Here is a 19,954-nt window from a genome sequence, read left to right as displayed (position 1 = left end):
TTTCAGATCTCTCTGATCTGAAACCTATGAATGCCATCCTGCAAAGAGACACTTATTTTGGACTGAATACTAAATGTATGGATAATGAAGGGATGTGAGACAAAAAAGTTTTTCAAGTGACCGAAGAAACGCTGGGGTCTTTGTTTAAATCACACATGTGACTTCTGCCCTTCATGCCAGGCTGAGAAATACTGGAATGTGCTTTTGAAGGAGCATAGCTCCATTTGTACTTGTCCAGTTAAAACCCCATGTCTTCTTGCCATTACATGTTATCAGATTTTAATTTATTTTTATTATGAGCTAAACTGTGAGTAAACTTCATGCCACATGGTTAGGTCACTTCAATTCCTTTCTGCCTTCTCCTTCATAATGCAGCACCAGTCAGATATGCTGATAAATCCTGGTGTTAGTTTTTTTGACTTCTGCATGGTGATACAGTATTCAATATTTTGCACACCTTCACTCAAAGAAAAATCTTCTTGTCCTTACACTAGAAAGACACGTAAGTGCTCGATTTATGGCTACAGGAAATTTTTTTCCTGGTTGTAGTAGTGACTGATTGTATTCAGTACAGTAAGATAGTGCACGCTGCTTTAGTCTGCACCGAAGGAATGAATGTACGTGAAAATGTTGTCTTGGATGTGTCAGTGTTTTATGCAAGACTGTTAGGTATTTTTTTTCTCCATTTGCTCAGATATGTGCTTGAGAAAAGCTGACATCAGAAAGGAGTGACTGTAGGTGATTCTTCATTTTATTCAAGCTTTGACTTTCCCAGCTTTATGTGTACGGAAATGTTGAAGTGTTTCTAATCCAAGACATGTACTTAATTCAATCATTGTAATAGTGAAATTGGTGTATTGGTAAAGCTGCTCATATTGACGTAGCAATGTCAGTGAATGGAAAGTCGGGAATAAATATTAATACAACTGTAAGGCATCTCTTTTTTTCACTCTATAACCCCATCTGCAGCTGATGGAGCCTCTATGGAGAATACCTACCAAAGTGCCTTTCAGTGCCTGACTGACAGGCTGTTGTCTTGCCTGTCTCTCAGGGACTTCCCTATGGCTGTGTTTTCAGAGCCTGTCTGAACTGGGCTGGAGTCACGCCTGTGTCCGAAGTGGCCCAGCCCTGTTCCACGTGCCAGCTCATCTATTGGTGTTGCTACTATGCTGAGATTTCATTACTAAGCAAAACTTGATCATTTTTTCACATCCCTCAGTTTCTTCCCTTCTCCTGGGTTACCACCCATCCAGAGCCACCTCCCAGCCTGGCTCAGCGCACTGCTGCATGGACACTTGTCCTGGCTTGGAGAAGGAGATGTTGCATATGACTGGTTTGGCAGGATGAGGACTCAGGCAGGTTACAGGGCTGGATTATGATCCAATGTACTTAATGATTCTTGCATGTATTTCATTTCCACATCTGATATAAACCACTGAAACAGAATTTTGCTTAAGACTGTAATTGTGATATCAACATTTCAGGAATAATACAACAGTAAGGAAAAGTATTTCTACGTACTTGTTGATATGTATGTTGTGTTTTAAAGGCTAGTGTCCAGACTGTCTGTTCCTTGCAGTAGTCTGAGGAGCCAGTCTTCAGCTGAAGGGAGGAGTGAAGGGGAAAAGGAGGAAGAGAGTTTCATGTCCTAAAATAACAAATGTACCTTCTAATGTGTAAATACAGTGTATTCTGGTCCAAAGAGGGAACATCTCTGTTGCCTGAAGGGTGTTTCTGGCTTAGTGAGTGAGTCAATAGAAAAAACAGCTACCTGCATAGGATCGTTCAGAGCAGGAACCTAATTTAGCCGCTCTGTGTTCCTCTGTGAGGGAGGCTGTGTCTCTCCACTGGCCACCTGGTGAGCCTAAGACAATTATACTCCCTAGGCTAATGCTGGCCTCTCTGAATTCCCCCTGGCTTTCAAAACCACATGCTGGATGACCTATCTGCGTTGCTGACAGCAAATTAGTTACAGAGTGGGTATTATCTGCTTGTTCCAGCCAAGGTAGGAATAATGCCAGTACGAAGAAGGGGGTTTAATCTCAGATGAGCACTTACTTGTATAAAGAACATGTTATTTAAATGTGTGATACTTTGTTTGTCAAGCTGCTGCCTTTTGGCTAGTAAAGGCATTTTTGTTAGACTGATGGAGAGTCATTTTATTTGGTATTTCTACTTTCCTTTTTAATTTAGTATTTTCTGCAGCACACTAAGGAGATTAACTGGAGAGGTGTTTTCTCTATCTTCCAGCAAACTCCTTGTGGCTAGCAATAAAAACTTATGCTACTGGATGTTTTTTTGTATTCCTTCAATCCACTGTGGTGCTAGTTTGCGTGCTGTCTGAACTCAGACTCTTCATTCGTTGTGTCTGTGGGAAATGTGCTAGAAACTAGTCCTAATTAATTGTATCCAGCATTTGTGGACTACCAGAGATTCATTTGAACTTTTTGTTTAGAGCATTTAGCGCTCTGAAGGCATCAAACTACAGTTTTACAGTTAAAACAACTTCTGCGGGCATCCGTGAGTTGTTAAGATTGCACACTATTCATGGCATCTCCTGACTAAGAGCTAGTTATGCTGGGAGGCTTAATGGGAAAAAAATCTCAGTGCATGTTTTTTCCCTCTGTGCTTGATTGACTATGGGAAGGTGGAGGAGGAGGGGTAGGAAAGGGCACTAGAAACACTTTCACAATTGGCGCTCCCTACCCTCCAGACTTCACCCCAGAGATAGGGTTTTTGCACAGCTGTAAGGATTTCCAACAAAAATGCTCTTTAGACTGTAAAACTGCCTGCTTGTCTCCCCAAGACACTGAGCCTCCAACAATGTTGTTTAATGAGCATGTTTTATTGGTCTTTCTGAGAGGATATAGATTTGCTGGTATGTATCTGTCCAGGATCACCTGGCCAGAAACATATGGGGATATGCCAGAAACAGAAATCTTCAACTTGCAGCAGATGTGGTGGGGAGCAGCGTCTGAGTGAAGAGCAAGTCTCCTACATCCCAAAACAGCTGTCCTGGTGCTTTGTAATTTATCTGGAAACCCCCACCTGAGATCATGAATCCTTAAATGCCCCATTGACAAAATTCCTGTTCACAAAAAGGATGCTGTGTGTGGGAATATGCAGGAAAATGGTAGTCCTTAGATGAATAAACTGTACCCAAGATGAATCAAGTGTAAGCAGCTTAAGTCTCATTAAACTTCCAGGGTTTTTTTGGGTTTTTTTGGCTTTTTTTTGGGTTTCATTTTTTTTGGTGGGAGGTTGGGTCTGTTTTTTTTGTTGTTTGCTTGGTTTTGTGTTTTTGTGGTTTTGTTTCCTTTTTGGTGTTGTGGTATTTCTTTTACATCATTCAAGTACTAAAAAAGTTGAAGTCATGATAAATGCCAGTGTGTTTTGTAGTTTTTGGGGTGTAATACACTGTACAGAGTACTTTGTTCTGCATGATAACTTTCAAAGTAATTAATCAGAAAAGGAGAGATGTTCATTTTGTGAATTATTATTTTCCTGAAGCTAATTGTATTATTTGAAGATACAGTACAAAAATAAACCAGATTTGATTATTTGAGTATTTTTGTTCTTATGATGATTCATCTCTGCATTTAGTGGACAGAATTTGTAAAAAGTCACAGCCTTTATGTTTGTTTTTCACAGTGCAGACCTAGCAGGTAAGATTCCCACTTAAATCAATGAAATTTCATTCTTTATTTTCGTTTAGAAGGTCACTGATGCAAAACACTGGTGTTTTTGTGGTTTTGTTCTAGTTGTTCTCCAGCATTAAAGATGGTGAAGGTTTACAGCTGTTTGAGCAAGGCCATCGCACTGCACACAAGCAGGAGTGTCACACCATGGAGGCAGTGAGGCTGGTAGAGTTCAACCTGAAGCAAGTGCTCACAAAGCTCATGACTCACATCTTTGGTGATGGTAGGTTCTTGCACCTTTTCCCCCAGACTGCTCATGGCTGTAGTCATTTGGGCTTTTGCAAACATTTTGCTGCACAGACAGGAAGCTTAGGGGTTGTGTTGACAGCTGGCAATACAGAAGCAGCCACATGGGTTTTTCCAAGAGGCCACACACTCCTCTCTGGATTTTCCTAAATACTGGTGCACACAACGCTGTGTTGACTCAGCAGGTTTTTGTGAAAATATTTTGGTGTGCAGCATGTCAGGGTAACGTAGTGGGCATGAATACAGGTGGTGACTTGTGGAGACCCAACTGCAAGCAGTGGTCTGGCAGAAGCTGTGTGCTAAAGGCCTGTCAGCGTGCGTCCTGCGAGGAGAGGCAACTCCAGCTCCAGCGCAAAGCAGTGCAGGACCCCCTCTGCTTCATCCACTTGGGCCTTCCATGTCCCTGGAGGGATGGACCATGGGTGCAGCATCGCATCTGGGGTGCGTGAGAGCTTGGGAAGTGTTCACATCCTGCACCAGTGGCATGGGGATGGGCAGGAGCAGGGAATGGGTGTGTGTGTCCATGTGCTGCTCTGCTGCGTGTGCACACAAAGCGCCGTGAGCAGTTCCCTTATGCAGATAAATTAAAACTTCCAGCTGAGGGCAAACCATGTTTGCTAAGTTCACATCAAGCTGAAAAATAGTTGTTTTTTGGTACTTACAGTGGAATGAGGAAGGGTAATGAATGTGTATATGAATGAAGTATTCTCTCCTCAGAAATACCTGCTTTCAGTTTCAGGAACTGAATTTATAAATGGCCTGAGTCAGAATTGCTGCATTAATGCTATTTCCTGGCATGGAGGCTGCTCTCCTGAGCTGATTCATTTTTCTGTTGAGGAAATACTGCATGGTATTAGAATGCATGAGGTATCTTGCCTACTTTCTAAGGTCTTTAAAGATGTTTACTGCACTTAGAGCAGTACTTCCAAGAGTGGATTGATAATGATATCAAGTTCTATATATGACTGTTTGAATTGAATATTTTTCTGAATTTCTAAAGTTGACTTATAGCAAGCAAAACTTTTACCAGTTTTTGTTCTATTCCACCTGGACAAATATTTTTAAGCTCCTCAGCTCAGAGCTTCTTATAGGTGTATTTTACTTAACAGTGGCCTTTTGAAACATACAAAATTAGAATGAAAGTGACTAACAGTAAGAATGATGTATTTAGATCAACCTCAGATGCTGAGGATGTTTAAAGTGAGCAATTTCTAGGAGTTATTAGTGGTATCTCAGACTGCAGTGACATCCTTCTCTAACTGTTGACAGATGCTGCACTTTAAGCCTTAGCATGTGGCTATTACTAGTTCTTCTACCGTCCACACAGTAGCTAGGAAGACATTAAAACATATTCATAAATTATTTTAAATGTACAAACTAAAACTAGTTTGTACACCTTCTTACTGTAGGGATTTTCTATTTCTATACCCCCAGTATTTTTCCTGAAATACAAACACAAGATACAGTTATTGAATTAAATCTAATTATAGATATGCATGTATAGATATGTGTGTATTCCCCGCCCCCCTCCTCCCCCTGCCCCCCCCCCATTCATGGAAATACTGGAATTCAAAGTATTCAAAGAGCACAGTTCATGTTAAGCAGAAGGTGTATGACATCAGTGCACTGCAACAGGCTTGGGGCACACATAAATAAATTTGTCTTTTGATAGCTGTCATCTCTTAACTAGCGTTTTACTCTTCACTTTACGCAGTACTCTTGATTACTTTGTACTTCTTGACTCCTGTAAACTTTAACTTAAAATTTAAAATGTGTTTAAATGTGTTTTCTTGGAAAATTTCTATGTTTTTCCTTTATGTGGATATTTCATAAAGCCCCATGTTCTGTTAAAAGCAAAAATTTCATTCCCTTTATACTTGACATCAGTTGTATTCTTTACAGCCTGTGCTGTCAGCAGAATACTGTAGTGAAGTTGCACATCTTTTCTAGCAGGATAGCATGACCACAGCTGCAGTAAGTGACTGAAATGTTGCATTGTCATACAGTCAACTGTTTTTCATGGGCAGATTGTTTGGATTGTAGATTAAGTCTGCTGTGCATGTTAGTTTTGCATAAACTAGATTGTGCCTGAAGTCCTGGATTTGGAAGCTGTGCTTCTGCAGTGATTCTCTGGGAATTTACTAGCTCAGGTTGATGATAGATTTAGGATCTCTGCAGGATCTCTGCAGAAAGGTCATATCACCTACCTGCCTTTTTTTGTTTTCTTTTTCTATGTGTTGTTCTAGGTTAGTTTTTATAATATTTAATGAGACAGTTGTGCTCTATCTGATTCCTACCACACTATTTGGATAATTCAGTGCTGACAAAACAAAGTTGCTTAAAAATCACTGTGCTATCCTGAGGAAGGTCAAAGACTTCACAGAAATCTGCACTTACCCCAAAAGTTTGTCTTTTTATGTCTGTCTGGATTTGCCAACAGGCAAAGGAATGACACGTATTAGAGGAGGGAGAAAGTTCTGGAGCATGCAATCAGTTGTCTTAAAAACTTGACAATGTAAGGTAGTTCTTATGGCATTTTCTGGTGCTATGACATGCCTGATTTTGCATTCTACAAGTGATTGTCTTTCAGTTTCTTCCATTTTTCTGTCAAGAAGCTACTTCAAATACTACACCTAGACATCACCTTCCTTAGTTTTTGTCTGTTACCTGCATAAGGTGCACACTTAAAATCCACTAATTTAAGTTACACCTCCATCTCCCCATACAGATCTGGTAGTCTGTTAGTTCTCATTTTAGTTACCTTGTAACAAGGCTGTCCATGACTTCCTCATAAAGGTAGCCAGTCTTTCTCAACTATGGTTCTTTCTCTAACCTCTCTGTAGTTGGCCAAAAGCTTTCTGAACTCTGAGAGATTCAGAAGTAGTCTTACTATAGCAAATAGAAAATAATGACTGTGTGCTGGTTCTGTGATTCATTGCTTTAGATGAAATGGCTCAAAATTCACTGCTGTTCCATATTTATCTACCCAGTTCCTAGGCACTGGTAAGGGAAGGCATGAGAATGAGTAATGCTGTGCTTTGACTGATGGGTTTGCCACTGCTGGTTCTCTCTGAACCACCACTGGATGTCTTTTAAATCAAACATGCTGTTCTGCTCATTCTCCTTCTTAATTCTGTTGTACTGATACCTCTTTTGAGTGCATGGCAATCTATGAGTGTAACAAGTTGAAAAAAAATAAAATGATCGGGGACATAATGGTCTGGCTAATAACTTCTGAAAAATGTGAGCTAATGCAGGTTTATATGGGCAGCCAGCTCCTGTCTGCTGCATGATGAATTATCTGAAACAACAAGGTGCAGAGTACTTACAAATTGACACACACCTCAAGAGGCCACAGTTCAATACCTTCTGTGCTTCCCAGCACCCACCCTGCACCTCTCTCCTTTCTCTTCCATAACTTCGTCTCTAAAAATAATCCTCACAGCAACAAAGAGAATTTCCGGTCAGTGAAGACCATCTGGGTCTCAGGCTTTGTTGTTTCTGTGCTGCAGTGTAGCAACAGGCTGCTTTAAAGTGTTTGTTCTTTTTTTCTTTTCTTTCTTTTTCAGTGCCTTTGGTCAAGCCTTTTTCATTATGAGACTCAATTAGGCTATCACTTGTTTAGCTTAATATCTGGTAACACCATTACTTTTGAGTGCAGGCTACAACCAATTGCTTACCTGGATTCAGTGTTCAGAAATAACAATAATTATTCACTATTTCCATCCTGATCTGAAATAGAAGTTACTGTATTGGGTTTGCATGGCAAGGTTTTGATAGCAGGGAGACTACAGGGGTGGCTTCTGTGAGGAGGTGCCAGAAGTTTGCCCCATGTCTGACAGAGCCGGTGCCAGTTGGCTCCAAGGTGGACCCAATGCTGGCCAAGGCTGAGCCCATCAGTGATGGTAGTAGCACCTCTGGCATAACACATTTTAAAAGGGAGGAAAAAAGTCCAGCACAATTGCAGCCAGGGAGAGGAATGAGAACATGTGTGAGAAGCAGCCCTTCAGATGCCTTCGTTGAGACACAAGGTCAGTGGAGGAGGGGGGAGAGGAGGTGCTCCAGGTGCCTGAGCTGAGTTTCCCCTGCAGCCCACAGTGCAGATCATGGTGAAGCAGCTGTGCCCCTGCAGCCCGTGGAGGTCCATAGCGATACAGAGATCCACCTGCAGCCCATGGAGGACCCTATGCTGGAGCAGGTGGATTCCCAAAGAAGGCTGGGACCCTGTTGGAAACCTGTGCTGGAGCAGGCTCTTGGCAGCACCTGTGGCCTTGTGGAGAGATCCATGCTGGAACAAGAGGTTCCTGAAGGACTGCACCCTGTGGAGGGACTCACGCTGGTGCAATTAATGAAGGACTGTCTTTGGTGGGCATGATGCCACCCTGGAGCAGGGGAAGAGTGGCAGAGAAAATGGGTGATGAACTGACCGCAGCCCCCATTCCCCATCCCCATTGCTGTTGGGGAGGAGGTAGAGAATTCGGGAGTAGAGTTGAGCCCAGAAGAAGGGAGGGATGGGGGGGAAGTTGTTTTCAAGATGTAGTTTTACTTCCCATAATCCTACTCTGATTTTATTGGTAATAAATTAAACAAGTTTCCCCAAGTCAAGTCTGTTTTGGCCACGACTGTAATTGGTGAGTGATCTCTCCCTGACCTTACCTTGACCCATGAGCCTTTCATTATATTTTCTCCCCTCAGTCCAGATGAGGCATGGTAGAGCAGCTTTGCTGGGGACCTGGTGTTCAGCCAGAATCAACCCAGCACAGTTATGAATGTACACCTGCCCACTGGAAGGACTCCCATGAACACTGTGAGGCTCTGAAATGAGCGGGTGTGTTTGTGTCTGATAACACAAATAATTTCTTTGAACCAGAAAAGTTACGGAGTTTGTGTCTAGTTGTCAGGCTTTGATTAGATTCAGCACTGTGCTCTTGTAAGTGCCTACTTTAAGACAGATATAATTTCTAGAAAATATCAGTTTTGCCAGTATTTCATAGGCTGTATGTGAAGAAATAAATTAGGCCAAATCAGGCAAATTATGTAGTACTACAGGAAGCCTAATCACCATAATCCTTTTTAATCTGTAGTGGGTTAATTTGCTGAGTTTAAGCAATGCCCTTTATTCCTTGGGAATATATTGAGCACCAAGACAATATTTTGTATCTAAATAATAAATGTACCCATTTATCTGTGACACTCTATAGAAATGCAGTTAATGTTGCTGAAGGCTGAGCACCCTCTGCTTTTCAGTAAAGTCTTCTAGAGCCAGAAGTCTGAAAGAACACTTGAATATAAACTAGAGAGGTATTCCCAAATGGCCTGGATACTGTATGAATAAAATTATTGTGGTATGTGGGATTAACTATTAATTTAGAGAACAGAATGAAGGTGAGAGTTGTTTCTTCATTGTGAATTTGTTTTGGTTTATTTAGATTTTTGTTTGTTTGCTTATTTGCATTTAAAACAGAAGCCTCTTAAGTATTAGTATGCATTAAAATTCAAAAATAAAAAGAGCTTTAAATTCTTTTTTTACCTTTTAAAATTTATTTTAATTAAGAACAAACAGCTGAGAAATCCTATTTTTCCCAGAGCTTCATTTTTTAAGTAATCAGAGGATTAATAAGAAACCATTATCTGAATGTTGTTACTGAGTGAAACTAGTTGAATATTCAATGTAGTTGCTACAGTTGCAAATGTTGCAAGCTAAATGAGAATATTTTATATGTTCACAGCCCTAGGATTAAAAATGCCAAGATCAGCAAATAAAAAAAATGTTTTCTGCACACCATACTATTGTATACACGACTATGTTCATCAATGTATTTTTTTATTGTCATGCAGACAAAAAAAAAGGCAATAAAATGATTGCTGTAAGTCACAGTACAGTTGTGAATGAAACTATTGCAAATACTTCCAGTTTTCTGAGTTCTGTATATACAATTACCAAAAAGCTTTTTCATTATTCATGTAATTTCCTGAGGTTGGTTTTTAAGAAAGCAAAGAAAATCTAGAAGTACCAGTCTGTTTGTGTTGAAACCTGCCTCGCCATTTGAAATTTCACAGCATCTAGAAAGTTCTCTGTGATTATTAGGAGGTATTTTATGTTTTGGCCATGCATGTATACCTTTGTCGTAATTTTTTGTTTCAGTTTCTGTAGCCACATTTGATGTTTCAGAAGTAATTAAAGAAGATCTAATCCTTGAGGCTACATAAAATGTTTTTATTTGAAAAACTTCCCGTATGAATCGTGCAATTTCATGTTTTACATTCCTTTTATGAAATAACCCCAAAAAAGCCTGAAGATCAAACCAGGAATGTTAACAGTTGCTGTCACCCGCACTTCCTTTGCAGTGCTCCTTGTTTTCGAAGCTGGACCTGCCTGGTTCTTAATGATCCCAACACTGATTAGCATTTGGCTTAACTGAAGAGAAGATGGATTTGGGGTTAAGACATTAGCTTAGCTTACAGAATTTGCATTTCAGTTCTCTTTTGAGTTTCTATGTTCATGTTTCTGAGACTTCTTTCCTGACACCTAATAGTTAGAAAAAATTGTTTAGTGAAATAAAGGTGCTGTAAATCATTAGAAGAACTAAAGCTCATCAAATATAATGAGGACTTGGACAACTACTCTGCTTTTCTTAGCACTGAAGACCTTGCTCTCTTCTGGCTCCACTGCTCTGAGATGCCAGGACTTTCCTTGTTTTGCACAGTGGTATTTGCAGAAGTGCTGAGCTGGAGAGGATGGTGGGGACTTACCAAGTGAGGCTTTTCTCTTACACTTATCTACCAGGTCCAGAATGCTCTGTGCATGTGTTGCATAACTTAATAATGTACAACTTGGAAAATATATTTCTATTTGTGTATATTAATATCTATTTTAAACTTGCATATTTAAACATATACAGAGAGAATAGCTCTGTATTTTAATTAAGTTCTGATGAAAAAAAATTACTTGCCTAGGCAATCCATAAAATACTAAGTAAAAATTAAAGACTTAGCTAGCTTTTCCTGTGAGAAGCAGTCATTTCCTGGTGCAAAAAATAACAAAATTACTGACTTTCCCATTATCTTGGCTCATTTTTGTTCGATGCCAGGTGGTTGCTAGAGTTTGACAAATGATTGATTTGGTTTCAAAGGGTGCTTGAATTGCACAAAGCATTTTTCATATTAGAAAAGACATGGTCATTTTTTTTCACAGGTTTTAAGATTTATCGCCTCGCACAAGTGTTGTAAATTAGTTTGTTTGCTATTTATTTTCTCTGGATTGCTGTAATTCATGTCATTAGTTGAAGGGCAAGTTTTACAGATGGTTGGAGGGATGGCCTTTTAAGCATACACCCTTTCATATTTATTTATTTTTTAAACACTGATACAGGACTGCAAGTCAGATGGGTAGATTGCTACTTCCCATTTACTCACCCTTCCTTTGAGATGGAGATCAACTTCCAAGGAGAATGGATGGAGGTCCTGGGCTGTGGGGTCATGGAGCAGCAGCTTGTTAACTCAGGTACTGAAACTCCTTTACTTCATTGACATCTCTGTTAGCAAACACTTCAGCACAATCAGCTTCACAGTCTGGAATGCCCCCTTCTACCCCGGTGAGCACAGACATCTCTGCGTGGCAGCCGCCACAAATACTCCTCAGGTGGAATGCAGCCCTTGCGTGCTGTGATTTGAGGGTAGCAACTGAGCAAGTGACCTGGAGCCTGCAAACAGAAAGCTTGCCTTTTATTTTGTGCAGTAAGGAGACAGACAGATGCCAGCTTTAAAAGAGAACCTGCAAATTAGGGCATGCGGGGTTTTTTTCTTTCCCAAGAGATGTCAAGTGCATTCTTAGTAATGAGTTAAAAGTATCAGTAGCAACTAACATCCCCTAATATTTGGAATATCAAAATGCTCCTCTATATCTAAAACATAGAAAGAGGAATGTGATATCTTTCATATTGGTATTTGGTTGCTGGGTAAATGGTAGGTAGCTTTTTTCTTTTGTTTTGTTTCTTTTCTCCTCAGGTTGGTTATTTATGAGGTTGTAAATTGCATTAAAAGCAACATCATTTATTTTAATTGAAATTATTGCAGAGCAATGTCACGTGACAATTTTGCTTTCTAAAACTTACATGTAAGTATTAAAGGAGAGGAGAAATTGGTGGATTTTTTCTAATTATTTTTATATGGAGAACTTTGCATGCTTGCTTTTTCATTTGCTGCGAATAGGCAATTCTTAGTAAGCACAGGACAGTCTACTTGTGCTCAGTCCTCTGTTGTTCACTGTCTTCCAGTACTATTTATTAGCTATGTGAGCCTTTTGGAATATGATCTGTTTAATTCCAGCAAGTGGGCTTTCAGATAGCCAAGGTAATACTCAGCTGACTTTTTTCCCACTGGTTTGTTAAGCTGTTGTTGTATTTTCATGTGCTCTAAATTCTTCCTATTGAAGACCAAGTATGATAACTATGAATTACTTAATTTTGGCACCATTTACTTGGCACAGTTTGTTTTCCTCAAAGTTTGCCTGTATTTTAATGTGATCATTTTCCCTTTAGAAAGATATCCTCTTCTAGAATTCACCCACAATGAATTAATGATTTATGCTAATGTTCTGTCTCAGGTTATTGTCTTCATAGTGTGGTAAATACAATACAGCTTCTAATCTGTCTCAGAAGTGAAAGACTGCTGTGTAATATGGTTTCCATTAGATGTAACACACCAGTGTCTAGTCTTTCTGCTTCAAAAGCTTTTATGTTGCTCAAGTCTTATGATTAGGTTCCTCTAATGGGTGAGAAAAGAGCTAAACTGTGTCTCAAAACAATTACTGTATACATTTGTGTGTGTGTGTGAATGGATGTACATGAAACACCAGAGGTTTCTGCAGCACTTTTTTTTTTTTTGCAGCTTTCTCATGCGTGGGCTTCCATAGCACTTTCTCACCCTTGAAATTTCACATTTTTAAATGTTAGACCAGATCAGGATTTTCTAAGCGAGGACAGCCAGCCTCATTCTTAGTCATTCACTGGGTAATGGATCCAGTCTTCTGGACCACTCAGATTTTCCATGTTAGCAGCAAGCAAGGTTTCTGTTGTCTTAGTGTGTAGATCAGCACATACAATTTAGTAAAGGCTGCAAGTACCATCTTCATTAAAGCAAATTTATCTATTGTTTTTTTTTTTTTAAGAGCTGCTTGCATTCAGGAAAGTCTCCTACAGCAACAACAAAAAAGAATAATATGGTGTTATTTTCTATTTTCTGACAGTGATAGTATTTCTAACAGTGATACTATTTTAAAAGAAAAACATAAACCCTATTACAGTGTTTTTATGTAATCATTAAAAAAATATACAGTACTCTGAAGATGCACTGAATTGTAAGGGATGATGTTACATGTTCCCCTAAGGCTGATGGTGCTAAACTGGAACAAGTATTTGGTATAATGTGAACAAGAAGATCATTTGGTAATCAGTGTTCAGAAAGAAGTATAAAATCTAATTTATTGTACTGTTTAACTTACCATTTTTGTGTGTTTTCTTTTTCATCTTTATACCTGAATACATAACTTTAATAGGAGTGATATGTATGAATTTTGATATAAAGAAAAGGGGTTTTGTTCTGGTTAATACTGGGAAAAATATAGAAACTTTGCAGTAGAGTAGGAAGTACTCTCAGTTTTAGGTCCATGATGAGGATACAAGGAAATTTTGTGGTTCAGAAGAGCTAATTTCAATTAACGGCATCCAAGGTATGTATTTCTGTACTTCAGGAGTTTGTTATCTGAGATTTGCAAAGCTGGTGTTCATTGGTAGGTGCTGAAGTTCCAAGTCTGTATGGAGTTCTACAATTCAAACTTTTGAATACAGGACGTTGCTTACTCAGAGGCTGTGATCACTTGGTGTTGCTTAGTAACTGTGAAATTGGAAGCAGTTAGGGTGTGATCCTTTGCTGATGGAAATCAATGGCAATGTTCTCAGTGCTCAGTGTTGCAGAATATGTTAGCTGGGGACGGAAGCAAGTAAATTGAACTAAAGTTTACTTCGAAACTATGAGACTATAAACCAAATCATTTAAAAATAAAACCAAACCCAAATAAACACTCCCCCCCACCCCAAACAAACCCCTACTCACAAACAAACAAACAACAAAAAGAAGAGAACTCTGTAATTTTTTTTGTAAGACTTTTCATGATGTTTTTAAGTCCTGAGGTATACAGTAAAATAATGTAAGGGTGGCACAGCAGATCCAACCTAAAGTCCAGGGCATTGCTGTATCATGATGACATCCCAGTCCAGTGCCTACAGATGAATAGGACAGGCATGGTTATACTGATCCTTCCCTGATATGCTCCTGCAGCTGCATGTTTCCTGAGCTGAAAATTGCACATTTGTTTTCAGTAGTCATTGTGGAATTTTCTTCCGTTCATTTGTTGAAATGTTTGAGTCCCAGTAAACCTTTACTCTCTACAATGTCTTAAATTGCCTAACTTGTGTGAGGAATCACTTATTTTTTGTTCTGACCAACAACTTAGAGATACAGTCAGAGCTCTTCTGTCATGCGAGAAGAGTTAGTGAGCCTCTCTTTCGTTTTCCTTGTTTAAGCCACTTGGTATTTGTTTAGATCTCAGTTGTAACTCTTGTCATTGACTTCTTTCCAAGCCAAAGAGTGCTGGTCAGACAGTCACTCCCTATGTGGGAGCTTATACCATATGTTCTGAGTCATGATCACTCCTGCTTGCATCTTCTCCAGGCTTCTTTTTTCCTTTTCTGTTAATTCTTAGTACTCATTTTGCTGTGTTGACCTTTAATGAGCCTTGAGTTGAAAAAAGAAGGGGAGGTTTTGGTATGATGACTGCTCCAGATGATGGCTTTTGATTGTTAGCTGATGGTTGAAGCATCCTGGCACACAGTCAGACATTCAGCTCTGGGGGGCAGCTCAGGTTGAGGTCTCATTTCCTAAAATTATGAATCACAAAGGCTGCTGTATTTGGGCTATCAGTGAGACGAATTGGTAGAACATACCTGCTGTATGCAGATTTTTCTACCTTTCACATCAGAAATTAACAGTGACGTTTACAGTCTTATGAAACTGATTTTATTTATTTATGTTTTTTTTTTTAATTTATTTTTTATTGTCAGCTTAAAAGGAATAGGGAATGGTGTGGGGGTTTGGAAGAGGAAATTGAATTTATAGCAACTGAATTTATAGCAAAGGTAGTTGTCCTAATTTCTTGTTAATTCTGTGAGTATTTCTAATAATAGAAAAATTGCTAACCCCCTCTAAACATCTTTATGAATACTGTTGAACATGACAGAAGAAGTTTGTCCTAAGTTCTTCAAATCCTGATTCTTGAAGTGTAAGCCTTTGCCACTTGGAATCCCTTTTACAGATCATTTGCAGGACTTATTCCCAAAATTCAAATAGTACTAGGCCCAGGGCTGCCACCTTCAGCCAAATACAAGTCTTAACATGTAGAACTCGTTTGACTTCAATGCTGCAGTAAATAAATCTTTCTCATTCTTTACTCATTTATTGAAGTTCATTGAAATTGCTATTTGAGTGGAAGTAACAACTTTTAAGTTCTTAACTTGTCCACTCCTATTTGGTTTTGGCAATAGGATTATCAGTTTGGACAGTTCTCCATGGGCAGCAGGTTAGTAGTTAACAGAAGAATTATGTCAATGTTACCTTGCAGGTGTGGTACTTTTATTTTTAAATTTATGAATATGTTTTTAAATCAAATATCAGTTATGGGTGAGTGAGGTTCATATATCAAGCAGCAGGAGGCATTTTGGAGAAGGGGAAATCTAATATCTTTCATCTATCGGGGTTTTTTTCCTGCTCAGCTCTTGTCTGGTAAATTGCATTAAAATGTTTGAGCAGATGGTGCATGTGGCTTCGATCGCGTGCGGGCCCATGTTCTGTCTCGGCTAACAGCTTGCTGTGGAGACCTTGAAATAGTTAATGCTGTATGTGTCTGTATGGATGTAGTGTAGAAGGGTAAATATAATGCATTTAAAATACATGTCTGAAACCCTTCAAGGTGAAATGAAAGTTACAGACGTATTGGTGTATCGAGCATCTGGGGCCTCCCAAGAACGTGAAGTAGAACTGTTGGATGGGCTGGTTCTTCCCACAGGAGCACCCAAAGCGATTTAGTCTATGTAAGCTTCACAGCTCCGCATCCCAAATCTCTCAGGGGTCGTGGTAGGTCACTGCCTGTCTCCTGTACAACCACACTACTGTAGTATTTTGACTCTCCCAGCCCTTCCTGTGCTTACTCTCCTGAGACCACTCTGAGATAGCGAAGTGTCCTCATTCCTCACTTGTGGGCTGGAACTGAAGTACACTGGAGGCTGACACACATGCCCACTGCAGACAAAGAGTGCCTTAGTTAAAGTGAGCTTTCCTACAGGCTTTTAAACTCAATAGAGAACGAAAATCTTCCAGTCTGTTTTGAGTGTATGGAGCTTTTTGGATCAAGCTGCTGAGTGGCCTCTTTCTATGTCTGACTGCAGGGGGAGGAGAGTCTCCCAATTTAGGCAGGTACCTGAAGGTAAAATTAATATCTCATGAAGATACAATGTCTCAGATGAAATAAAATTAATGGGAAATTAGAAAGCATCTGGGTTTTACTGACTTCCCAAGGGTTGCCTATTGAAGAAACTGAAGTTGAATCCAAGCTTTGTATCTCAGCTCCTGGGTCATGTTTGTCTCCATCAATCCTCGTGATTTACATTTGCACATAAATACATACATACCTGTGTATATGTATAAAAATTAGTACAGAATGAGACAAATAAAACAAATTGATGACCAATTAAATACAGAGTCAGACATATTTGGCCTGTTTTAATTTTGGTGTGTGGTTTTCTACCCCACCTCCTCCCCTCCAGTGTAAATCAAAAAAACTGATTGTCACATCTGGCTATGTTGAGAGACCTTCTGTTGAGCTGGAAGCCACTGAAATTTTGCATTGCTCAGTCAAACTTGGAGCTGGTGTGGAGTTGTTGGCTTTTGGAGAAAGATGTGATTGAATTTTTATTTCTGTTCTTCAGATATCATACAGATACCCACAAATGTATGGATATGGCACATCCAGAGATGTGTGTACCTGAGACAATGCTGATCAGTTTAAAAGGGAATAAGTAATAAGGCAGAGGACCTGATTTTCCCTGAAAATCTGTGGTGATCTACCCTGTCTGTATGAGGAGAGGAGCTGTGATTGTAGTCACCTGGGTGGCTACCAGCAAAACATGTACATGACTTTTAACTTAAATAGTTCATATAAAGGCCCAGTCATGTAAGTTGTGGCGTGTGGAGTGGCAATTAGGTGTTTTTAGTTGACTACCACATCTCTTGACTGTAAAGGAATCATCCATAGCAAGTGACCGCAGAAATACTGGTGACTTTCTTGGCATCTTCAGACTAACAATTAGTGTCACCCTCCTTTGTGATTACAAATGTAACTGATGGTTTGTTAAGAACCCCAGTCCTGCAAAGGGAATAGATATAGTACTATTCCACATGAGCTGAGCTGTAGCTTGTGATTTAAATTTTGGCAGGATTAGATCTGGACTCTTAGGACTTCAGAGGTTCAAGTTTCTAAAGAGCACATATTTTAAAATTGGGATGACTCTTATATAGAAAAGCTATTTCTTCTAACTCCTTTCTACTCAAGAAATTGAAGAAAGTTTATTTTTTGTGTTTGTATGAAGATTGCTTTTTGGGTTTGATTTTATTTTGGTTTCTTTTGAACTGACTGGAAGGAAGTCCAAGTCTTGCCTTGATAAGTAATTCAAAACACAGAAATGAGTTATACAGAGGTGATGCTCCTGTCAATCAAAGGGCACACTGTTTTATTTGCTGTTTGTTTCTCCTGTTCCGTTATCTCTGGCTACACCACCAGGTCTGATGTGTGTGTTGTGTTATAAAGTTAAATCTTTCCTCTGCCCTTCCCTTTTCCTTGTCAAGATAATTTGCCTGTTGTCTTCTACTTCATTTACAACTCTATTTTTAAAGCTGTTTTTTCATCAAGTTTTTCATACAGAAGGAACCCATAAAATTTTTGAAATGTTGCTTTCTCTGATATTATTACCTTTGACAGATTCATTATCTGTGTTAAAGTTGGGATTCTTCAAAAGAATTAATATAAGCTTGCTTCCAATCTGTAGTGTTTGTATATATTGAACAAATCCAGTATTCCATTTTATGACAATTCTCTTATACTTTATCCTGGGAAATGTGTTATTTATTCACAGGGGTGTCTTGTAGAAGAAAAAGTATAGGATTGATTATTGGAAGTAAGTAGTTATTATAAAACTTGGATGGCCATTTGAATTTGTGGGTTTATATGATTTTTGTAGCTTAATGTTAAGAGTAATAATGTCAATAGATTTAGAGGGTAATTTCCCTTTCATGGTGCAGGATCACATTTTTAGTTGGAATATAAGTTCCTTATCTTCATAATTTAAGAAACTACTTCGTCTTCATGCTTCATTTTCTCCTGCACAGAAATGTATGTGACAAAGGGTTAACTCAGTCTAACACAAACTTTGAAATCAGCAAGAGTATTAATTTGACTGACCAGCACATCTTTCCATTAAGTGAATGAAAGCTCCCTTCAACATATGTGAGGCCTCTTTTAGTCCATTTGAAATCTAGAAAAGAAAAAAAAGAGATAGGCAGTTGCACCTTCCAAAGTTTCTGTTGCCTTTGAAGCAGTTTGCCCATGTGTATGTATTGCTTCTCCTTCCCTTAAGTTTTTTTAATCAAAAGTAAATTAAAGGTTTAGTAATTCACTATGATTTGTCTCCTTGGGATCCTGCAGGAGGACTAGAGCACCACACACAAGAGAAGGCTAAATAATGATAAATGTAGTTTATTAAGCAGCTCCCAAGTAAAAGAAAGTCCTACTCTCAGAAACCTTGAATAGCAACAATTTATGGCACAGAAATGGTGTTTCCCTTGGCTTTATTTATGCAAATGAAAATACATCTAAATAATACTATTGAATTACTACACTGTTATATGGTGAATGCTGAATGTTCTTAATCAGCCAGCGGTTGGTTCAATGAGCCTAATGTAATTCCTCATCAGGCTAGGATACCCTCTGGGTGTTTTTGTTGTGTTGCAATATTCATTTTTGCTGTTCCCAGGACATTTATCAGGACTACCCAGCTGAGGCTGGAGAAGAGATTTTACGGGTATGTCTCTAACTGTTTCTGGCTCTGATACACAAAGCTCAGTTGAGACTGATTCAGTTCAGCTGAGATTAGATCAAGCATTTTTGGAAGTATTTTTCTTCTCCAGATTGCAAGTGCAAACTTGATTTCTCATTTCTGGAGGGGGAAGCTTTGGTTAGGATGTTTCTGTTGTGCCTCATTTCTTATCTTTGAGGTTGGTAGTTGGTGAGAGGAACAGGTGAATGCAGGTCTTCTGCTGGAGCTGAACGTGCACCTCTTCCCTCTCTCTGCTCTGCAGGTGTGCTAAGAAAATAGCAAACCAGTGGCAGTGTGTGTGGGTGGTCAGCCTTCTGAACTCCATGCCATTTATCAGAGTGATGAGTTATGAGGCACATGTCTTTAGAGGACAAGGGGTGGGGAAGGGAAAACCCAAGTGTGTCGTATAGTTGAGAGAGAGTGGCAGCTTTCTAGTGATGACAGCCAGGCTGTGGCAGCTGTCCAGGCTGAGCCAGTGGCACCAGCCGCTCATGGCTCATTCCGGCTGGAGTCTGAGAAGATTGGATTGCGCAGCTGTCCGTGTGCCAGTGCATACTGATCCACTGCTGACCACGCGGGCAAGCCTTGGCTGGGCACCACTGTTTGAATTGCATGTGAGCAAACACAGAACAGCTCAAGAGCCAGGGTTGGGCCACTGCTTCTCTGTCATTACTGCCTGACAACAGAAGAACCTTGCATGGTGTTGTAAACTCTAGCTTTGTAGAAATATATGTCAGCCCCACTGGTGCCATTTCCACTTGTATTACAAAGACTACCTTAGCTTTAGTTTTGCTTGAGCTTCATCTT

The 19,954-nt window shown here is 39.5% G+C and overlaps 1 protein-coding gene across 6 annotated transcripts in view; it reads left to right on the top strand.

Annotated features, from left to right (window-relative positions):
* The window catches only part of FARS2 (phenylalanyl-tRNA synthetase 2, mitochondrial), a 232,258-nt gene that overhangs the window by 60,028 nt on the left and 152,276 nt on the right, over positions 1 to 19,954 (top strand). For 5 of the 6 annotated variants that reach the window (XM_039550221.1, XM_039550218.1, XM_039550217.1 and 2 more), the window contains 2 exons: positions 3,762 to 3,921; positions 11,317 to 11,448. In XM_039550221.1, coding sequence (XP_039406155.1) covers positions 3,762 to 3,921; positions 11,317 to 11,448 — 292 coding nt within the window. The remainder of the gene's footprint in view (positions 1 to 3,761; positions 3,922 to 11,316; positions 11,449 to 19,954) is intronic. The other variant, XM_039550220.1, reaches the window with a different exon arrangement.

The sequence above is a fragment of the Corvus cornix genome, chromosome 2, assembly GCF_000738735.6.
Source record: "Corvus cornix cornix isolate S_Up_H32 chromosome 2, ASM73873v5, whole genome shotgun sequence".
Taxonomy (NCBI): domain Eukaryota; kingdom Metazoa; phylum Chordata; class Aves; order Passeriformes; family Corvidae; genus Corvus; species Corvus cornix.
This window is presented reverse-complemented; position numbering and strand designations above follow the sequence as displayed.